The sequence below is a fragment of the Clarias gariepinus genome, chromosome 19 (assembly GCF_024256425.1).
Source record: "Clarias gariepinus isolate MV-2021 ecotype Netherlands chromosome 19, CGAR_prim_01v2, whole genome shotgun sequence".
NCBI classification, from domain to species: domain Eukaryota; kingdom Metazoa; phylum Chordata; class Actinopteri; order Siluriformes; family Clariidae; genus Clarias; species Clarias gariepinus.
In genome coordinates this window covers 8,779,777-8,800,837 of record NC_071118.1, presented here as the reverse complement: position 1 = coordinate 8,800,837, position 21,061 = coordinate 8,779,777, and the positions used below count along the sequence as shown (strand labels likewise).

The 21,061-nt window shown below is 38.7% G+C and overlaps 1 protein-coding gene across 7 annotated transcripts in view; it reads right to left on the bottom strand.

Annotated features, from left to right (window-relative positions):
• The window catches only part of cnksr2b (connector enhancer of kinase suppressor of Ras 2b), a 55,543-nt gene that overhangs the window by 32,948 nt on the left and 1,534 nt on the right, over window positions 1-21,061 (bottom strand). For all 7 annotated transcript variants that reach the window (XM_053479287.1, XM_053479288.1, XM_053479290.1 and 4 more), the window contains exons 2-3: window positions 5,499-5,662; window positions 2,496-2,698 (exon numbers count right to left, since the gene is read on the bottom strand). In XM_053479287.1, coding sequence (XP_053335262.1) covers window positions 2,496-2,698; window positions 5,499-5,662 — 367 coding nt within the window. The remainder of the gene's footprint in view (window positions 1-2,495; window positions 2,699-5,498; window positions 5,663-21,061) is intronic.

Genomic DNA, 21,061 nt, shown 5'->3' with positions numbered 1-21,061 from the left:
AGGTAGTAGAAGTCAGCAGATGACTATAATGGTACTATCTCAGAGGGAAAGCTCGAAATAGCAATAACTAGACACCTTGATCAAAACAAAGATTCTTCTCTGCATCATCATCAGATTATGTTGCTATTCCCATGATGAAAACTGCCGTACGCTTTTGTTGTCGTTTCCTTGACATGTTATGGGTTTGTTTCCTCTGATGGTGCACCTATTTTTTCTTGTACCTATATAATTTGAGCATTTCAACTTTGGTGCTCACATTCCGAAAAAAATTAAGCGGCCATTTCAAAACTAGCGCAACATAATTAATCGCACAAAAAAACGAAACCACCAAAATGGACCTGTGAAGGTATTTAATCGCATAAAGCTGCAATTTATTACTCGTAACATACACAGTCAAAAATTTATGTATAGTTTGTCAACAATTATATTGACATACAGTATATATACTTTGGACTGCCTATTGCGGACAGGCACTGATGGAGGGATTGTGTGTTCCTGGTGTGACTCGGGCAGTTTTTGTGGCCATCCTGTACCTGTCACTCAGGTGTGATATTCGGATGTACCGATCCTGTGCAGGTGTTTTTACACGTGGTCTTCCATTGCGAGGATGATCAGCTGTCCTTCCTGTCTCCCTGTAGCGCTGTCTTAGGCGTCTCACAGTGCGGACATGGCAATTTATCGCCCTAGCCACATCAGCAGTCCTCATGCCTCCCTGCAGCATGCCTAATGCACGTTCACGCAGATGAGCAGGGACCCTGGGCATCTTTCTTTGGGTGTTTTTCACAGTCGGTAGACAAGTCTCTTTAGTGTCCTGCCTTTTTAGAACTGTGACCATAAATGCCTACTTTCGGTATGCTGTTAAGGTCTTAACGACCATTCCACAGGTGCATGTTAATTAATTGATGATGGTTAATTGAACATGCATGGAAAACATTGTTTAAACCATTTACAATGAAGATCTGTAAAGTTATTTGGATTTTTACAACATTATTGTTGAAATACAAAGGGACGTTTCCTTTTTTGCTGAGTATACATCCTTAAGGCCACCACCCTTTTTCGTAGCGGTTGTTTTTTTCCGGGGCGGGTTACTAGCCCAATGCCCAACCCTTCTCCTTTCTCATCCGGTACTTTAATATTTTAAATAAATATTAGTAAATATCATCATAATGAGATTATTTCTGCCCTTCTTTTGCGTTATCCGTCCCTTCTGCTTTCGTGAGCTCACAGGCGCCTGTGATTGGCTGTAGAGTTGTGATTGATGTGAGAGAGCACTAAGTGCATCCCAATCCCTCCCCTCTGAGAGCGCTCAGGTAAGCAGCTCTCTCTAGGACTCCGGCTGAGAGAGGCTACAACTTCGCCTCGGATTCGAACATACGAACTCCTGATGATAGGGCGAAATCATGCAAGGCTGTTCAAAAGGCTAATCGAAAAAAAGATTTACAATGGAGGACCCTTCAATGGTCTTTTTTCATTGATAACAACCGATAGACATATTGGGTTCTTACTGTGAAGGACGGACTCTTTAGAGGCATTAGCATGTAGTCATAATCATAATTCAGAATAGATTTCAGCCTTTGTGTGTCCTTGGGTTTTTCGTATTGTGTGTTCTGGTTTTGACCCTTGCTTGTTTATGCTGTGACCTATTATGAATACAATAACCTTATGTGCCTGTATTACGATCCGCAATCTGGATAATGACAACGATGTGCAGGATCAACTTTTCTGCGTCTGTGTCCTTCCTCTACAGCCCACACAATATACTGTATTATGCCTCTCATCAATAAGAAAGAAGAGCCACAGCACCATTGCTGACCGGATATTATTTATGGGTTGGGCCATTCGCAGTATAGCACCGACAATGACATTGTATCGGGTGTTGAAATAAGGGTTTATGAAAACATCTGCGTCATTACTGTTTTGAGAAACTGAAATCTAGCTGTGTAATGCTCATAACTGAAAAAGCTTCCCTAATAGTTTCTAGCCATACTAACTGAAAAAGAAATGAACCAAACTCCTGCTGGCATCACGTCAGCAATGACCAGTAGCTAAATGAGAATGAGATCCTGACTGGCCAGCCGTAATCAAGGGGCACAAAGCAAAAACGATCAGCTGTCTGGAATTATGGAGATGCGCATTTAGGCAGAAGAGCCAAGGGACTGGACTAACGAGGAGCTGTGTCTAAAACTAAGAGCTCGAATGAGGACAACATACACACACTAACACAAGCTAAGCTCTAAGCTTGTATGTGCACTCATCCAAACGCCTTTACGTAAGAGCTTTAGTCTTTTGTTGTGCTTTTTGTTTCTCAACTGAGTGCACAACATATTCCACTGTACATTTTTATGGTAGTTTTTTCTTATCAAAAGAGAACAGCTGCTTAAAAATCACATTATTGGAGGAATAAAAAAAACTAAAATAATTATTGCTTTGATAACACTGGTACAAATATGATTATGAATAACTGTGCATGGATGCGGTGTTTGGGCAGAGCTGACCTGTCCAGCCAGGCCAGGAGGCTTTTAGCCGCAGCGATCAGATCCACCACGGAGGTGAGGAAGTCGTTGGGGAGCTTGCGAGTTGCTCGGCCATCATAGTGACCTCCTCGCCGGCGGCCCGTTATGAAGTTCTGCAGGTTTTTAGCAGAGGCGTTGAGTTTATGGGACAGAGTCTTCAGATTTTCCGTCTCCAGACCATAGTTCTGACAGCAAACACATGGAATGGTTACAGAACAAAGATGGATTTGATTGAAAAAAAATCTAACAGACACAATGTTTCCTTTACTACAGATTGAGTCAATCAGCTAAGCTGTTTTTTTTTTTTTTGTTTTGTTTTTTTTGCCTAAAAACTAAAGCCACAATGTTACTATGGGTATTGTTACGCTGAAGTATACTGACAACCTCCTATGTATTTTTCATATGTTCATTTTTTACATTTATTAATCCTAATTAATGTGTCGTCTTTCTTTCCAATTAGAGGTTACATTAATAGAGGAAGAGAGAAAGAGAGTGATGGGGAAAAAGCAGGCGAGCAGAAGAAACAAATTATCTAGGGAAAGAATGAGCAGAAAAATTGATCAAAATGCCCTGTGGGGCTTTCTGTCTAGCTTTCTACTCTGTAATGTAACTAAGTGTGCTAGGAAATCTTTCAAAACAGCAACATCCTTCCCAATTTAGAGACCTAATGTTTTTAGGTTGACAACAATAGCCACCTAATAACATTTTAACAGACTGCCTGGTTTTGGGGTTCGTTACATTACAATAATGGTAACCATTTCATCATAAAGCCCAAATATTTTTCTTTCAATACTGATGGAGAATGTTCCTTCAAGAATAAAAAATATTGTTCTTGAACCTCCTGTTCGTAAAAGCTGCTGAAAAAAATATGTAGGCCTATCTTTTATTATATCAAAGTATTCATACACAGTTAGCCCTTTCCTGAGAGGCGGCAGTGACAGCATGGTGTGTAAATTCCGTTTCGGACATTTTTACATCAGTTGATAATTAGTCTCAAATACAAACTGCTGGTGGTGAAGCAGTAGACGCCAGAATGGACAGTTGAGGTTATGCAAGTAATAAGAAACACAGTATCATGTAAAAAAAATAATAAAGGTATTGTCTGTGTTATTCACACTGTATATGTCATATATACCACTCAGCCACGACATTAACATCACATACAGTAACATGAACACAATAACACTGATCCTAATTTATATGCCAGTAAATTGGAGACAGGATGACGGGCACACTCAAAGCTCACCACATGCCCGCAGGGACCAAAGGACAGCCTGTCTGGTCCAATCCCACAGAAAAGCCAATGCAGCAAAAATTGCCAAAAAACAGTCTTATGGCGTTATGCCCTAAGGAGCTAGAGCTGCCTAAGCGGCACCAGGGAAACCTACTGGATACTGCTCATACTGTTTGCGTTACAATGTTATGGCTGATCGGTGTATACTGCATGTCTTACATTTATCTCTGCACCTCCCCATGACGTGGAAATTATTGTTCTATTCCTTCTACATGGAGTCCAGAGAGCTTTTAGAAATAGTGGGGTTGACAAAAATACTGTCATTTGTTCATGCTGCTGATTTGATGCCATGTTTTATTGCTCAGGAGGAAACTTACCAACAGCTTCCTTAAGGAAATGTTTACAGTGTGTTGAGCAAAAAGTTCTACATATCATTTCCCCAAAGTGTTTTGTACACACAATGGGTGATAAGTACCAGTCTCTGTCTGACTCACAGACTGTAGTAGAAGAGTTACTCATGCAAAATTACTAGTCATGCTGGATCACACAGACACACAGATGGGTTTTCTGCAGACAAATTTATGGGGAATTCTGTAACAACTCTAGGCACATCAGCAACACCGGAAGATCACAGGATCACTGTCATGTAGGATTTACAGAAGGATTTCGCTAATGCATTGCTTCCATGAGAGCTGTGAGCTTATCCCTTTACTCCCCCTCCCCCTCTGCATACCCTGGCTGACACTGTACTGTACATGTGCACGACTTTCGACTCCTATAATGCTACACATGCAAGCCCCATTAGGCATGTGAGAATCTCAGTGCTGAGGGAAAATACATGAGTAATCATAATTGTACATGGTGCCATGCTGGACCAACTTGAAACAGCATTGCATAAAGGGATTTAGTAAAGGGACCTGGCTAAAGAACATGACTGATGAATGGGAGACCAAACTGGCAGATCCGCATTCTCATGTGGTTTCTATTTGCTCTTCTTCTCAAACCCTAATCATTCACAAGCATATTGCATTTTCTAGCATTCATTGTTGTTATTCTTCCCTCTATTCTAATCCTGTCGCACTTTCATCTCCTCGCCATGCTTATGATAATTTTTGGTCAATTGTTTTTTTCTGTCTTGTCATTATTGACAAGATGGCACACAGAAGAATGAGACAAAAGTGTGAGGTTAGGTGAGTTATTAAGAGATCTAATATGAATGTCAGAAGACTAAAAATGGGTTAAGTTCTCCTATAAAAACAAAAACCCTCTAGTATCTGCTGCAGGAGCATCTGTTGTTGGCTCTCGAGCCTCTCTGATATTATAATTCTGGATTTTAAACCTGGCTTGATCTCCGATATCTCATGGGAGACATTCTTAACATTACCTAGCATTTTTATTATGATAACTCGGCATTTGAACCTGGGGGCACTAGCTCAAATGATGCTCTTAGGAACATATCAATATCTAGCCAACCTGAAACTGTCATAAATAGATTGATCTGCAGTCTAGGCTAGAAAGAAATCAGCTTCAGCCTCACATCTTTATACTGTTCTGTGCATTTTCATTTGTGTGGCTGTTGAGCTCTGCATAAATAGAAGGAGCACCTAAGGATAAAAAAAAAGCATCAGGATAACCATGACTAATGTGTTAGATATTATGTAGAGCAGAGGTCAGCAGTTAGATTTGCCCCAGGGTCTCACTGTCACTGAGCAAATACTGTCTGTGTATCTACTGTATGTGTGTGGGCTCACCAGTGCACACAAAAGGTCCACGGCTTCCAGGATGAGCTCCTGGTGGCCAATGCGAGAAACTCCGAGATCTTCCAGCTCCTGATGGGTGATGCGCAGCAGCTGCTCGCCTCCGACCTTCTCCTGCTCAAAATTCTTAATGTACTGCTGGAGACAGTCATCCAGACCTACGACCAAGAAACACAGATAACGTGAGACAAATACAAACTATAAAATGGTTAAAATTGTAAAAATTTTGCAAGAAATTGCCTTAGCATACAAAGCATTTTTGCCATACGAATGACCAAACCAAGCCAAACTAAATGTTAGTGAAAAGCCAAACAAAGCGAGTTTACATACTTTTTGTGGATTTTATTTGCATTTTGTTCAAGATTAAGTGAAAACACATGGCTATGAACTCAAGAATGTTAGCAAAGAAAGAAGCAAGAAAAGAACTGTGCCATGTTTTCAAATCAGCCATGCCAAGAGGAATCATAAATTAAGGTTAAATGAGGTTTAATGTCTATTAATTTCATATTTTATTTTATTTACATGTCTTTTCCTAATGTTTTGATTGTTTTATATGCAAAAATATGATTCTAGTTTTGGACATATCGGGTAATGTTGGTAATAGTTTTTAGGGTGACTGCAACGGATTATCTGCATTTACATTATTTCCTATGGGTAAATGCATTTCGCAATATGAAATTTCTCTTTAAGAACTCGTCCTGCAGAATAGATTAAATCTATATGCTGATGTACCCCTGTACAGAACTAATTTCATGTCAAAATAACTGGATATGAGAAAAAATAAACTTGTGAACTGAATGACAAATAACGCACAAAATGCAACAGCATTAACAACAGTGGCGATTTCTTTAAGACTGCAAGGGAAGCTCAGCTCCCCCTATAATGTCACAAAATTAATGATCAAATTATGTACTATTGTATTAACATTTTATTGACTAAAAATGCGTTAGAAAACGTTCATCTCAAAGACGAGTTCGTTCAGAATCAGTTAGATATAGCAGGTCGGCTGACTTGATTTTCTTCTCATATATTCCCGTAGCGTCACAGTGCATTTTCCCGTTGAAGCCCAGCGTCCATTGACTTCAATGCGGCTGCTTTAAACGTTTTTTTTCAGTGCTTTGAAACTAGACGGTCATTGGATAAACGCTGCGATTATGTCCCAGGACGCTGGGCTGCTCATGATGATTGAGAAGCTGTTTAAAGGGCGGAACCCCTTTTTTGATTGACAGCATGTCTTAAGTATACATCAGCGCTACAGAGATTCAAGTTCAGTCCCATTGTCAGGTTATAGTACAAACTTTCGGGTGGCTCCCGCACTTTAAACCAACTAAAAAGTACTGAAAAGAAAACAAAACTCAGGCTTTATATCCCAGCTTACATCTCGCATTCGCGTTCAACTTCACACTCACCGGACTGCATTACCCACAATGCATCTCCCGCACCGGACTACACTCCCGTAAACAGCTGTCGTAAATCAACCTCTCTCTCCCGCAACAACACGCTCTTTGTCGGCGGCGCCCGTGCGATCAACGCACTCATTCATATGAGTAGGAAAAAGATGCAATATTATGGTTTCCATCATTTTTTATATATTTGCGTACTGACTGGGCCGGCCCACACTGGCCAGCGGCCCACCGGGAAAACTCCCGGTACTCCAGATGGCCAGTCCGCCACTGCCCATGCGGATTTGCAGGTAAAGTGCTACGATGAACTGCTGCACTCTGTATTGTTTGCTGGTGATATAAAGAATTTTTGTTTGTACAAATCATTCTTTAAATAATTTTAAAAACATATTATAGCCTTCTTGACTTTGCTCAGTGTTTCAGCATTGTAAAGTTAGTTCATTCATATAAATAAAGTAGTTTGTGGAAGGGGAAACTAGCCAGAATTTACATACAAATAACATAATGAATTTTATGATGAAGTCCTAATATGAGCTTCCCCTGTTTCAAAAGCTGGCAGCCGCCACTGATTAACAAGTATCAGTAACATAAATTTTCTGACTCACATTATTAATGTCTACATTTTTGCTAATAGCTAAATTGCTAAATTAAGCTAAAATGCCAGGGTAAAATATGTATCAGTATAATTTAAACTAAAAAAAAAAAAACTACAGTGGAACCACTGATTGCTTTTTAATACATTTTGACTTGAAAAATGAACAAGTCTTGGTTTACGAGTACCGAGTCATGAATCACACATGCGCTTCTTGTTTTGATGCCGAGCATCACATGATCACAACTGAGCCAATGTTTTTTTTTTCTCTCTGTGCATGTGCACGTGTAAAGCAAAAGCAAGTCTCATTAGAGAGGTTAAAGATCCATTTTCTCTCTCCCTCTCTGTATCAGCCTGCCGCTTGTGTCTGTGTGCGCGTGCATCAGTGGACAACGTGCCCCTTCACGCACACACCTTCTTTCTCCTTTACACACACACACACACAGACACACACCCTCCTCCTCTCGTCTTCACACACATTCACACACACATACACACACACACACACACTCTACACAAAAACACTGCTCTGTCGCTATTCTTTTTAAAGGTAAAGTGCAGGTTAATTTGTTTGTTTTTTTACTTAACAGCAGTGATCCCAAGACTTATTAGCTATGTTCCTTGCTAATTGTTCTGATAAAACAGTCTTTCCGTTAATGTGTGTGCGTGTGTGTGTGAAACTCAAATATGAGAGGAGGATGGTTTACTGTGTAAGATGAGAAGATGGTACCACTGACACTACATCTAAGATGGTAATTATGGTACCACTGACACTACATCTTATTTAGTGATGACTAACTTTAAATTGGACTACATGTACATTAATGTACATACTGTATAAACAAAATTGTCCACAGCATATACATTATATATATGTATTCCTATGGCTCATTGGGAATCATTAATCACTCACTCACTTACTCACCGCTCATACTGTTTTATACAGTATGTTGTATACAGGGTAGCGGGGTCCTGGAGCCTATCCTAGAAGACTTAGGGCACGTGGATGCCAATCCATCTCAGGGCATACACACATACTCACATCCTCGTTCACATTCTAAAGGCAGTTTGGGAACACCAATTAGCCTGCATGTATTCGGATTGTGAGAGAAACCCATCAAGCACAGGGAAACCATGCAAACTCCACGCACACCGCCACAGGGTGGGAATCAAACCCGAACCCTAGAGGGATAAAAGCACTAAACACCCAATCAATGACTTTTAATCTTGGTGCAATTTCTGTGCAATAATTAGATACCAATAAAAACTGAGAGCTTCTCTGATTTAATTTCAATAATTTTACAAACGATGCAATAATCACATTACACTAGAAGCTTCGGACAGAAATACACCTTTGTCTGAAATATATCAATTATATAACATAAATACTTCCCAGTCTATTGGAACTCCTTCTGCTTTCATGGCTTGTGTTCTTCTTTTGCACAGAACCACTGACCTCAAAATGTTACCATCATTTCCAAGGTCAGAGGTTAGGAATCATGCACGTGTATATGGCTGCACTGTGAACCTTCACCATAGTGTGCATATGCTGACTGTGTACTGACATGGACAGCGCTTGGAGGCAAAATTACAATCATCTGAAATGATTCATGCTGCCCTGACCAGACATCTTTGAAGCTTGTGTAAGTTTGTGTGTTACTGTCTGCAATTGTAATTTCAAAGAAGGGCAAGAAAATGTTAAATAGACATTTGGACACAAATATTTTACATGCAAAAAGACAAACACATTCAATATTTCAATAGACAGCAGGGTTAGATGTGCAACAGGCAGCTGTTCAAACATTCACAGACAACTAAATAAAGACACACAAACACACGCACACACACATAATGAAATGCTGAAATGCCTGGCTGTCAGAAACAGAGTTCCATGGATTTGAAGGACTATTGTCATTATTAAGGGTCCAAGTGCTTGGCAGAACCTCATGGTTGTCAGGGAAACACCCCTCAGTATCACCACCTTCCACACACTGACCCTCCTGAAGAATATTTTCTCTCTCATCCTAACCAATTTTTTACAAGACTATATTTACAAGCCTAGTATATTCTGTGCACAATCCCCACACACTGTAATATTCTTGGAGAGGCATACAAAAAACTCAATGATAATAAAAAACAATCATGATTTTCAGATTGTTATAGACATTGCGGAACTCAACATACACCTACACACACACACATTTAGTTAATTTATTGTTCCTCAAAATTTCAGGATGTAATTGAACATGAATATGGTTTTTGGATTGAAAACATACAATACAAATACAGATAGAAATAAAATTAAAAAAATTGCCAGAAAAGATCAAAGACCATCCTGAAAGTGCTTCATACCTCTGTTTTCTACCAGTCTTTTTTTCCCAGTTTACCCACTTTAGCACCAAACATACAGACATAGATAGTGGCACTGCATTGTGCCGCTACTCTGGTTACTATTTGCCTTCTCCTCCTCCCTACCTACTTTCAATTCCCACCTCACAAACCCTTCTTGTTTTCTCAGTGCATGACTCTCTAATTCTTTACCTCATCTGTCTTCCTGAGAAATGCAGCTTTAAACAGAATAAGGCGAGGATCCAGCTAATCAAACCTCAGATCTGGTACCTTATCTCTTTTAATATGTTAGTGCGACATAAACCTAATAGAAGCATAAAAAAAAAACAGATTTTTTTTTGTGCCTTTTCTTTTCACATGGGGTTGGTAGGCTTATTTTAACCTGGGCTGAAAGGAAGGAATCACCATGGTCTGTCACTGTAGGTTGCTATAGAAACAGTACCTGGACAAGTAACTTTGATTAGGCCTTCATTATCCACCAAAAACATGTGCGTATATCTGTGATTTATACTTGACGGCTAAATAATTCAGCAGCTAATGAGAGCTTTGGCAGCATAAAAGTCTTGCATCAGAGGGCTTTTCAGATGGATTTGTGCTGTTTGTGATGGTGGGCTCAAGCAAAAATGCTTAAAATGCGTAATACGGCAGGTTTTAGAAAAATACACCTACACACATCAGCAATTTCACTTGACTGTTCAACATAAACTGGAAAAATGTAAAGAAAACATCACTTATGTCCTATTTTAAAGAATCATGGATAGTAGATGCAGTAGCATGCCACATAAGACCTGTGTAAATAATTACTCTGGTGAAATACGAAATAAAATGATTTATTTATAAACAATATAACAAATGTATATGGAGCGGATAATTTTATGGTCTGTTATAAAAGCATTTACAATTTGATTTCATGCACATAATCAGTGGCCATTTTATTTTCTGATTATACCGACAGTACTAGCGATAATACATTGGGATTTTATATGAGTTTACAGAAGTTCTCTAATGCACCAGCCAGTCACTGCCGAAATTAAACCCAGTCTTTTTCTTTTAGCCCAGGAAACATTCTTCACCAAAGTTTTGTAAATAGGTTTTAAGAAGTCACTCTTAAAAAGGAACGTATGTGACACATTGGAAAACACTCACTCACTCACTCATTCTTTATACCGCATTTATACCGATTCTATTTAGGGTCACATGGGGACTTGGGGCACAAGGCTGGGTACAAGCTTGATGGGCTGCCAGTCCTTTGCAGGGCACAAGCAAAAACACATTCACACACACTACAGGCAATTTAGAAACCACAAATGGCCTCATCTGCATGTACTAGGGGAAGCTCAGTGGTTAATGCATTGGACTGTGGTTTAAAAGATCCTAGGTTCAAACCCTATGACCACCAGGTTGCCTCTATGGGGGCCTTGAGCAAGGCTATTAATCCTCAACACTGTAAGTTGCTTTGGATAAGGGCATCTGCCAGTTAGAGTAAATGGAAATGTATTTGGAATAAAGCGCTATTCAATCCCTCTGCCCTGGACGTTCGGTCACAGTGCTAACCTCTATGCCATTTGCCACCCCACTGAAGACCAATATATAGTAATATACTGTAGGTTTCATTGTGTGTGTTTTTTTTATGTGTTTTTACTAAAAATTAAATGTCTTGTGCATTTTGTCCCCAAATCTACTGTATCCTGTTAAAACAAAAATAAGAGTCAAACCGTGAAATTAATTTTTTTGTGAATGAAGGCATAAAATTGATGTTTACAGAAGACTTCAAACAAAGTATGTGAATAGTGTTCCCGACTGAGGTGGCTCCGAGCCCACAACAGTAATTTCTGTGCATATTAAATGAGTGGAATGCCTGATCCTTGAAAATGGATGGACAACTTATCACCAACTTGCAGAAAAGACGCATCTGTCTGTGGGAACTGTACACACAATCATTCACAAACACCACCTGCACAATTCAGGAAATTAGCCTGAAGATATTGAAACATCTCCAGTATATCCCTATTCTTACTCTAAATGATTTTCACATTTTTAATACATTCAAAGGAGTTCCTGGGAGGCCAGCATTTCAGATGTGAAGAAAACAATCAGATCATGGCGTCGGCATTCTGAGAACACTTTCTGCCTTGATGGTATCCAAGCACTATTAAAATGCTGGGAAAAATGCTTGAGTGTAGCAGGGGATTATATAGAGTAATAAAGGCAGTTTTGACTCTTATACTGTAGCTGTGTATACTGTAGTTTGACTTAAAACCTTTGGAGTAAACCTGGACTACACCATGAAACAGAGTCACACACTCATTCACACTAAAGGGGATTACTTGGCATGTTCTTGGAGGAAATCAAATTAACTGGAGGTAGGAATGGGAAAAACATGCAAAACTGCTCAGAGACAAGACCACAATGTCTTATAAGCTCACCCCTACTGTATAAGATAGACCCATAATATCTCCAGAAAGAATGGTGAAAAACAAAAAGCATGCACTTGGTTCACAACTTTAAAAATATGCAGGACAGAGGTTAGTCCAGGATTGAGAACGTGTCATCTATACAATACAAAGCTGCCCACTCTCGTGCGCAATCATTCACTGATACACTCTCATGCCACACTAGCAATTTCTTATGCTTTCATATTCGAAACAATTGTCTGTGAAAGGTGCAAGCAAAATCATTGATCTCCAGCCTCTTTCAGATGACCCAGCTGTAAACGGCTTTGATTTAAAAGTCAAATCGTTTGCCCTCCATACATACTGTCCGAAGTGCACTGACATAAGGCTCCGCCCCTTTTTCCTCTCAATGTGAAGAGACATAATATTTGCGTAATCCGGTTGGAATTAACATTAATTTACAGCTGCATGAAGGCATCAATTAAAAGAAGGAATAATAATCACACCAGTCATAATAGTGCAGAACAAATCAACAATACAATAATTTAATATTTTTATATTTTATATCTTTATATTTCTCCATTACTACTATTATTATCCTTTTTATTCTCTTTATTAGTAGTAGTAATGTGGTTATTATTATTATTATTATTATTATTACCTTTGCTTTTTGCTTTGCTTCTTTTTCAGTCATTTTCATCACTAGTGTCACTTCATTTTGACTGCACAATTAAATTTGTGTGTATTTTTTTCTCTATTTATTCTGTTGTTATTTTGTGACTTGATTCAAAGCTCTGGCAATATAAATTTATGCAGGAGCCCTCATAAAATCTGTTTTTTTCATGGCTCCTGCATGACTGATGCATTTTACATAATATTGCATGCTTTTTGTTGTATTCTCTCTGAATCCGGTGTGTTCGCCCCTGAATGTTTTTATGAATATAAATAGTGATATATTGTTTTGCCTGGATGATTAAACTCAGTGGAAATATTGTCATTTTCTCTTTCTTATATGTAAATAATATTACTGCCCACAGCAGAGTTATAGTGGGGGTGGGACTGACGACCCAGGGTCCCAATGACAGGAGGGCCCTTGTAATGCAATTCATTATTGTAATGAATTAAATATGACAGATATGGTTCAAGAAAGGAAAAGTTTCCAATGAGACCATTTATGTATAGGGCCCAGAGGTTTGTGCTATGTCCCTGCTGCCTTAGATGGAGCTGGTGGGAAGCGGGTAGGTGGTAACATTTCAAATGTCAATTGTACCAATTGGAATAAATCCAGTCACATGCAACGCTAAAGTATTCAGAACCTGAGGCATGCTGGGTGCAGTGTATGGTTTGTGTTAGACAAAATGGCTGGGCATGTGCAATGCTGCTTTGTGAGCGTCTATGCCCAGAACCAATGCCTGTATTTTCAGAATCTCATGCCAAGCTTTTCTGAAAATTTGGCAGCTATGACAATATGCCCTTCAATTATTGTGCATTAATAAACCCTAGCATGTTGTTACTGTATGCTCAAATGTTCTGTGGACTGCTATAAAAATATGCAAGAGAAACAGAAGGGCTGTTAATTACATTTAGAACTTGCTGAAGGATCAACTGTTTCACACTGAAAATGTGCCATGCACTTTTTCAACTGCGCACATGTACAGTATACTGACAAATGTCACATCTGCTCGCCCTACCAGCACCTGCTCTTGTTTCTAATCCGAAGCCTCATCATAAATAGTCTAGCCTTTCATTGACTCTTTGTGAAGTCTCACGCCTAGCAGTACAGCGACATTACTTACATTACAACCTTTGAGTTAGTGTTCATAGTTTCCCAGCATTAATTCAGTTTTATTTGTACAGTGCTTTTAACAACGGTCATTGTCGCAAAGCATTAAAACCTGTTCAAACCTGTTCAAACCCATTAAACCTGTCTGTTTCTGTCTAGCCTGCTGATATCAGTCTACTGATCTCATGACACTTTGCTGGTTTTTCAACTTTGATTTTGGGCAGTTTTGGTTTTGTCTGCATTGCTTCCAATCCTGTTTGGGCACGACAAGATGTTCAAGTAATATTGCTATTAGCTGTGGAGCATCTGGTAATATTGTTCAGACGCTTCAAACACTAGAAAATATGATTATAAAGATCTCCAATTACAAATGGATCATCTTAATGAAAAGGATTGTAGTTTATTATTGCACCAAACACAAGCGCACTGTTGAAATTTCCAGAGACAAAATATTAATTTATTCAGTAGTTTCAGTTCTGAGGAAATTTGTTGAACCATAACTGAGTTACAGATAAGACCAGGCAATGGTTTGACTTTGAGATACCTAAAAGCCTGCAATATACAGTATGTCTACCTGCCAAGACACCGTGTGCAAATACAGACAGCTTCTTCCTCTGATGTTTCCTTTAAGGCATTTATTAAGCAGTCTTGAGGAACTATGGGTTTTGTGGCACTTTAAGGCACTTGAGCAGAGCTGCCTGTCCAAGAGGCTACATCATCATGAACAAGACTCTGGAGGTTAATCTGGGTTATGGGTGCTTGGCACAAACATGTGACCAAAAAAATTAACATTTTACTATTCATATGGCCGATCGTGCATAGTATAATATAATAAGCAACAGGAGGAAAAAACAAGAAAAGGAACTGTAGTTGTTCATCTTATTACAAATGACTAGTCATGATTCAGAGTCACTGTCTCACATCAAGTTTAATATTAAGCACTTTTAAAGCAGATGCATGAGCTAATCCCAAACGTGCAAAGCCCATGAGAGCCAACAGATACAAACTCTGAGCTTACTCTTTAAGAGGACATTTACCAGCTGGCAATTGTAGCTACTCTGACAAAGCCATTAAGACTCACAGAAGAGTGTAGTGTGTTAAACTAGTAGATCATTAATCTCTTTTAGAAGATGCATAACGATCTCCCATCCAAAGCCGAAAATGAGCAAGCTGGTGAGTGAGGCAGAAGAAGGTACGTCAATTAATGCATGATGTGTACTGGGCCACAAATACATCAATTTAAGCATAAAGTAAAACCACAGAAACTATTTATATGGAGAAGGCTTAGACTGACTGATGTGTTTGTTTTTGCTTTATTGTAAGATTATAAGTCCCCAAGGAGGCATGGTGGTGTAGTGGTTAGTGCTGTGGGTTTGTGACTCTACAGTAGGGTCGTTCCTGCCTTCGGTCTGTGTGCATGATCTCCCCGTGCTTGGTGGGTTTCCTTTCACAGTCCAAACACATGCATTAAGCTAATTGGTGTTCCCTAATTGCCTGTTGTGTGTGTGTGTGTATGTGCCCTGCAATAGATTGGCAGCCTGTCCAGGGTGTACCCCTCCTTGTGCACAAAGTCTCCTGTGGCGCCACACAAACCTGTAACAGGACAAGCGGTATAGATGATGAATAAATGAATTAATATAAATCCCCAAATGGGAAAAAATGTCTTTTCATAAATAGCAGATTTTACAATTATCGGTAGTTCAATTAAAAAGCAGCACATTTTCAATCAATTGTTTATTAGCTGTAGAGCATCTGCCAATTTTTTTTTTTTTATTTGTCTCCTACATTTTAACTATAGAAAAAGCTATTTATAAGAACAAGTGCATTAATATAAACCTGTGATTTAAATTACAGCTGGCACTGTAGTTAGAGCCGCTGTTATGTAAGCAGTAACACACAACAGCTCATGCTGTTATACAAAAACAATGCATGCAGGGGTGAAGGTATTGTTTTTGCGCAACAGTCGGTGGTTTGTTACTCTGATTATTCTGACACAGCAATTTGGCAATGACTGGATTGTTTAATTTATTATTAAAAGACATGCATTTTAAAGGTTTTTAATTTAGATTAGGAGGTGGGGTTTGTGAAGAAAAGCTTGGAGCATTAGCAAAGAAATAGCAAAGATACACATATTTCGAGAGTTCACCATTTTTGCCACGTCATTCCCATAATCTGGTAGTGGCACAATTCACCCTTTATAAAAGTACTGATAACTTTTGTTTTATTTGACATTTCCAAAAACCCAAATACACAGTTTGAAGTCTGAAGCTTTCTTTAACACACACACCAGCAAGGCTTCCATATAAGCACGTTTAAAAAAAAAGATTGATTTTTGCTGTGTTGCCCGCACATATCTATGCCTCTTAAGTTTCAAGGGATTTATTTTTAAGTTGCATGAGCAACTTAACAGGCAACCAGTGGATTGAAAGATAGTATTAAATCAACGATTTAGAAAGTGCTACTAGTAGAAAACATCATGTAACAAAGTGCTACCCAATGTCAGGAAATGTTATCTATAATAAAATTTTTCTATTTTTTTCCCTCAGTGCTACAACCATTCAAAACGGATTCAATCGGAACAAGATATTGAGAAATTAGAATGGACTGATAACTATACATTTTTGCAAATGGTAGGAAGTTCTGACAGGGTAGGAAAAACGAATAGAACACCGGAACTACCTGTGTTATTATATAATGTTACTTTAACATAAATCATTTGCATTAATAAACAACTTTTGACTAATAAGTTTGGGGAAATGGCTTTATGGAGTGTCAAACAACAAATTAGAAAAACAACTTTTAGGGAAATAAAAACTCATTAGCACATTATTGAGGCAAATTCTGATTCGAAATCAGGTGAATTCTAATATTAATTCCTAAAATGTACAGCATGAACACAGTGAATACGCATTGGTCATTTTGCTATAAAATGTCATAAAGTTGAAACATGCACTTTTCTGGTTTTCTAGCCTTCTCACCTTTGTTCTACCCAGAATTCCAAGGGGCCAGCTTAGAGAAAGACAGAATTCAGCTTTTTGTGTGAAGACCATGGGCCTCTCTGGCTTTGTAAAACTTGCAGTTTGACCTTATCTGACCCCTTGGGGCATCAACCACAAAGCTGTATGCTAATGACTGTGCTGCAGTATGATAATTGTGATGCGCTTGGTGACTGAGAGTGTGAAACTATGTGATGCATCAGGTTTTTTTATCTTGTGAGATCACACAGAAATGTTTGAATCTGTAGAGATTTGGGTTTGCAGTGATGATGTGCTAATTGCTATTCAAACACTGAAGTGTGTACTGAAGGCTGCTTTCTAATCTTCTGAGCCTGTTGCCATTTCATTGATTTTCTGTTCACAGCGAGCGGCAAGTTGTGGTGAAGGGATTCATTTAAGTCAAACAACAATGAGAACGCAATGAGTCACACCGAAGCTTAACTTTGTTGGTGGTATATCCGTATACAGTCACTACAGCGTCTTTTTAATCTTTTACTCCCACCATGCCTGCAATACCTTTTATTTCCTCTGTCTTTTCACTGTAATCTCCTTTTTTTCACCTGCCTTCTTAAGGTCACAGAAATGTAATATTCCTCATAATTAGATCGCAAGACACCATTTAACATAGACAACAGATGAATTAATGTAGCGTGCCTTGTGGTTAGCATGATCATGTTCTAACTGTGATCTGATTGAAAGCCTTAAAGAGGCAGTGTGCAATTCTTTTAAGCTCTTTAAATTACAGATAAGATTTCCTGCAATCCATGCCATGTATCTAAAGGGCAGAGCTAGTGTAGCGGCTTTGTTCTATCAGTAGGTGGACCTAATTTCAGGACCAGGAAATTTTAAACAGAAAATCAAGAGAGAAAAAAAACAAACAGGTAGATCTAGCCAGATATTTTGCCTGGACACATTAATAATCACCAGTTTATGCAAGATACTACACAAACGGTTAGATGCAATATGAAAGAAAACACAGGAAACACAGTGAGAAATAAACCAGTCTAAGCATGATAGCACACAAACTGTGTTATGACAGGTCAAATGTCAATGTAAAAACATGTGAATAGGCACTAAAACAGATGGTGAACCCTAACAACACTTTTGCCTCGACACCCATTCATCCTCCTCAAAATATCCCAGATATCTAGGGCATGTGAACACTGAACAGCATAACAACACACCCTTTGGGCATGGCTGAAGCAACGTATGTGAAAATAAAAAACTGATTGTGCACACAGCACACATGGCGTCAGAGCCAGCTGTCAGAGACATTAGGATTACCAACGAGGAAGCATGTTGCACAGAGGGATCTTTCACATGTTTTAATTGTACTTCATTTTGGAAATGTGGGGATCCCCATGTTTAGGGTAAGCCCTCATTGTTAGGTTTTAGCCCTAATCTTAACTTCTAACCCTAATCCTAACCATTTACAAAGAAATAAACTAAAATGAGATACAATTCCTGGAGAAACTGTAAAGTAGGGGGCGCAATGGCCAACTGCATTTCCTGGGAAAAACGCTGAAAGTGGCTGAAAACATGTCATATCTAATTCCCAATCGGACCAAAAACAAGTGAGCTAGGAGCTGGGGAGCAAAGTGGTTTTACATGGGTACCAAAACAATATCCTCAACTCAAAAATAGTCTGTTTCTAGGATAAATGATAAATGTTACAATATAAGTTTTGTTGGAGCACAACTGGAATTTTGGAAAAAATATCTTTCAGATTCCTAAGAAAATAAATAAAGTAAAATAAAATAAAATAAAATAATAATAAATACTGACTGGAATGTCTCAGGTTCAAACCCCACCATCACCAAGTTGCCACTCTTGGGCCCCTGAGCAAGGCCCTTAACCCCTGAACTCACCTGCCAACTGCCGTAAATGTAAATGTAATATCAAGCCATTCCTGGCACTGGCATGACCAGCAGGAATCACCAAAGTTTTTGTGCTTTGAAAATCACAACAAAACTAGAGATGCACTCACTAATGAAAACATAAAAAGACTTAAAACATTAAGAACAAAGCATATAAAAAAAATATTTTGGGCGTTAATACTTTTTACCCAATCTGCAAGGAGAATGTAACCAGGACCTTACTAAAGCTCATCTTTGCAAAATATTGTTTATTCACGCATATCCAGTTGTTCAGATGTCCGCTTTAGACACTGCTAAACCTACTAACAATAAAATAATTTCTGTGAAACAGTACTTTCAGCAATAGGAGGTAAACAAGTAATCAATGTGTCATTATAGCAAAAAGACATTAGTTTACCAATTCCACTGCTAAGTTTCCAGTATATAAAACATTTTATAAAAACATACTGATTACAGTCTTTGTATTATGTTTTTTTTTTTCTGGTGCAGATTAGTGTTTGTGCTCTTTCAGCAGACAAATATGCTATGTAAAATTTCAGTAGGCTAGGTTGCTGCTAACACACATTATAGCTGGCTATGCTAACTTAGTCACCTGCACAGAGATTTGCTAAAAACAATAACGCTAATAACACTGAACGCTCTCTGCGGTTCTCCGTCTTTATTGACAGATTTGCTTTTCCATATAACTGAAGAATATGTTTTTGAGTCTTTCTTTTGCTTTTCATTTGTCTGAAAAGATCAAAGTAAAAAGGAAGAATCAGTCTAACATTAACACCAGCTAAAAAGATCAAAGCACCAGCGACCCCACACAAGTTGTCTTTTGGCTAGACTAGAGTCATGTCTAGCGGTCGCCATACAACTTGCCACAGGTTTTACGCCGGGTGCACTTCTTGATGCAACCCTCTCATTTTATCCTGGCTTGGGACCGGCATAGGAATTGAGAAATCTACCACTGAGCCACCAACGGCCCTGTGATCCCACACAAGGGCTAGCCGTAAATAATTTAAATTTCCAGGGTATTATGTGAATGTGTATTGTTATCATGAGGTCTGTTAAAATTTATTGCAATACTATTATCAGGACTGATAATCATTATAATGCCTTATTATCATTATAATTCAAAGTACGTTCACATTAGCCTGAGGTTACAATAAGTCAGAAATTCTATGTAAATGTATGGCAATGTGTTCAAGTATGTACATGATGTATAATGTTTCTTTGTACAGTATAGTGTTCATTGTTACACCAACCAAGACTCTACTGCCAGCCTGCCTCACCACAGGCGCTTCTGAATAGACAATCTTTGTCTATAAACATTCACACACACAGTTCTGTGCAAAAGTCTTGAGCCACCTCTTATTTCTTTATATTTTGCATCTACAAGGCCTTTTTTGTTTGTATTTTTAATGCAGTGTTGAGGAATATTTCTCCAGACTTCCTTAAGGGCTCTCATTTTTAGTCCAATACCCAAATACAAACAGTTCAGAGGAATGTTTTTGTTTGTTAAGCCATGCACATAATATATAACATATAACATAAGACATAAACCAGTGAGAAACATGTATAGATAATGAGAGATGATCAGGTCATGATTGGTATATTGGTGATGCTGAATGCTGAGTGGTTGGAACAGACGAGAGGGGAAGTGAGGTTGCTGTTGAGGCTGTTAAATAGACAACCATTTTTTTTTTATTGTATCTTTAGGCACTTTTATTTAATATGAAGAAATCGGGTGGGAGGGGGGGAATCGGTGGGAGGGGGGGAATCAGGGGGGGGGGGGGATAGACCTTTTTAAATCCTATTTTATCGACTGGCGATATAATCTTGTTAGGCAGGCTGGATTTGACCTGAGGGGTGTGCAGATCAGAAACTTACTCTGACACAAACACAGGCTAAACAACTTCATGTAAAAAAGATTTTTAGAAAGAATACAGACTAATGAGTATGAGAGCAAGCAGGTCAATAACTCTATATCTATAAGCCACTATTATTGGTAGATTACGCTAATCTGAATACACTTGCAGTATCACATAGAGAGCCCAGTCTGATACATAAAAGCAGCCAAGCCAGTGTGTGAACCAGCTAGTGTGTGAATCTTCTCTGACAGGATTAAGATATTGATCCACATTCTTCACAAAAGTCAATCAAAGCAACAGGCAGTACT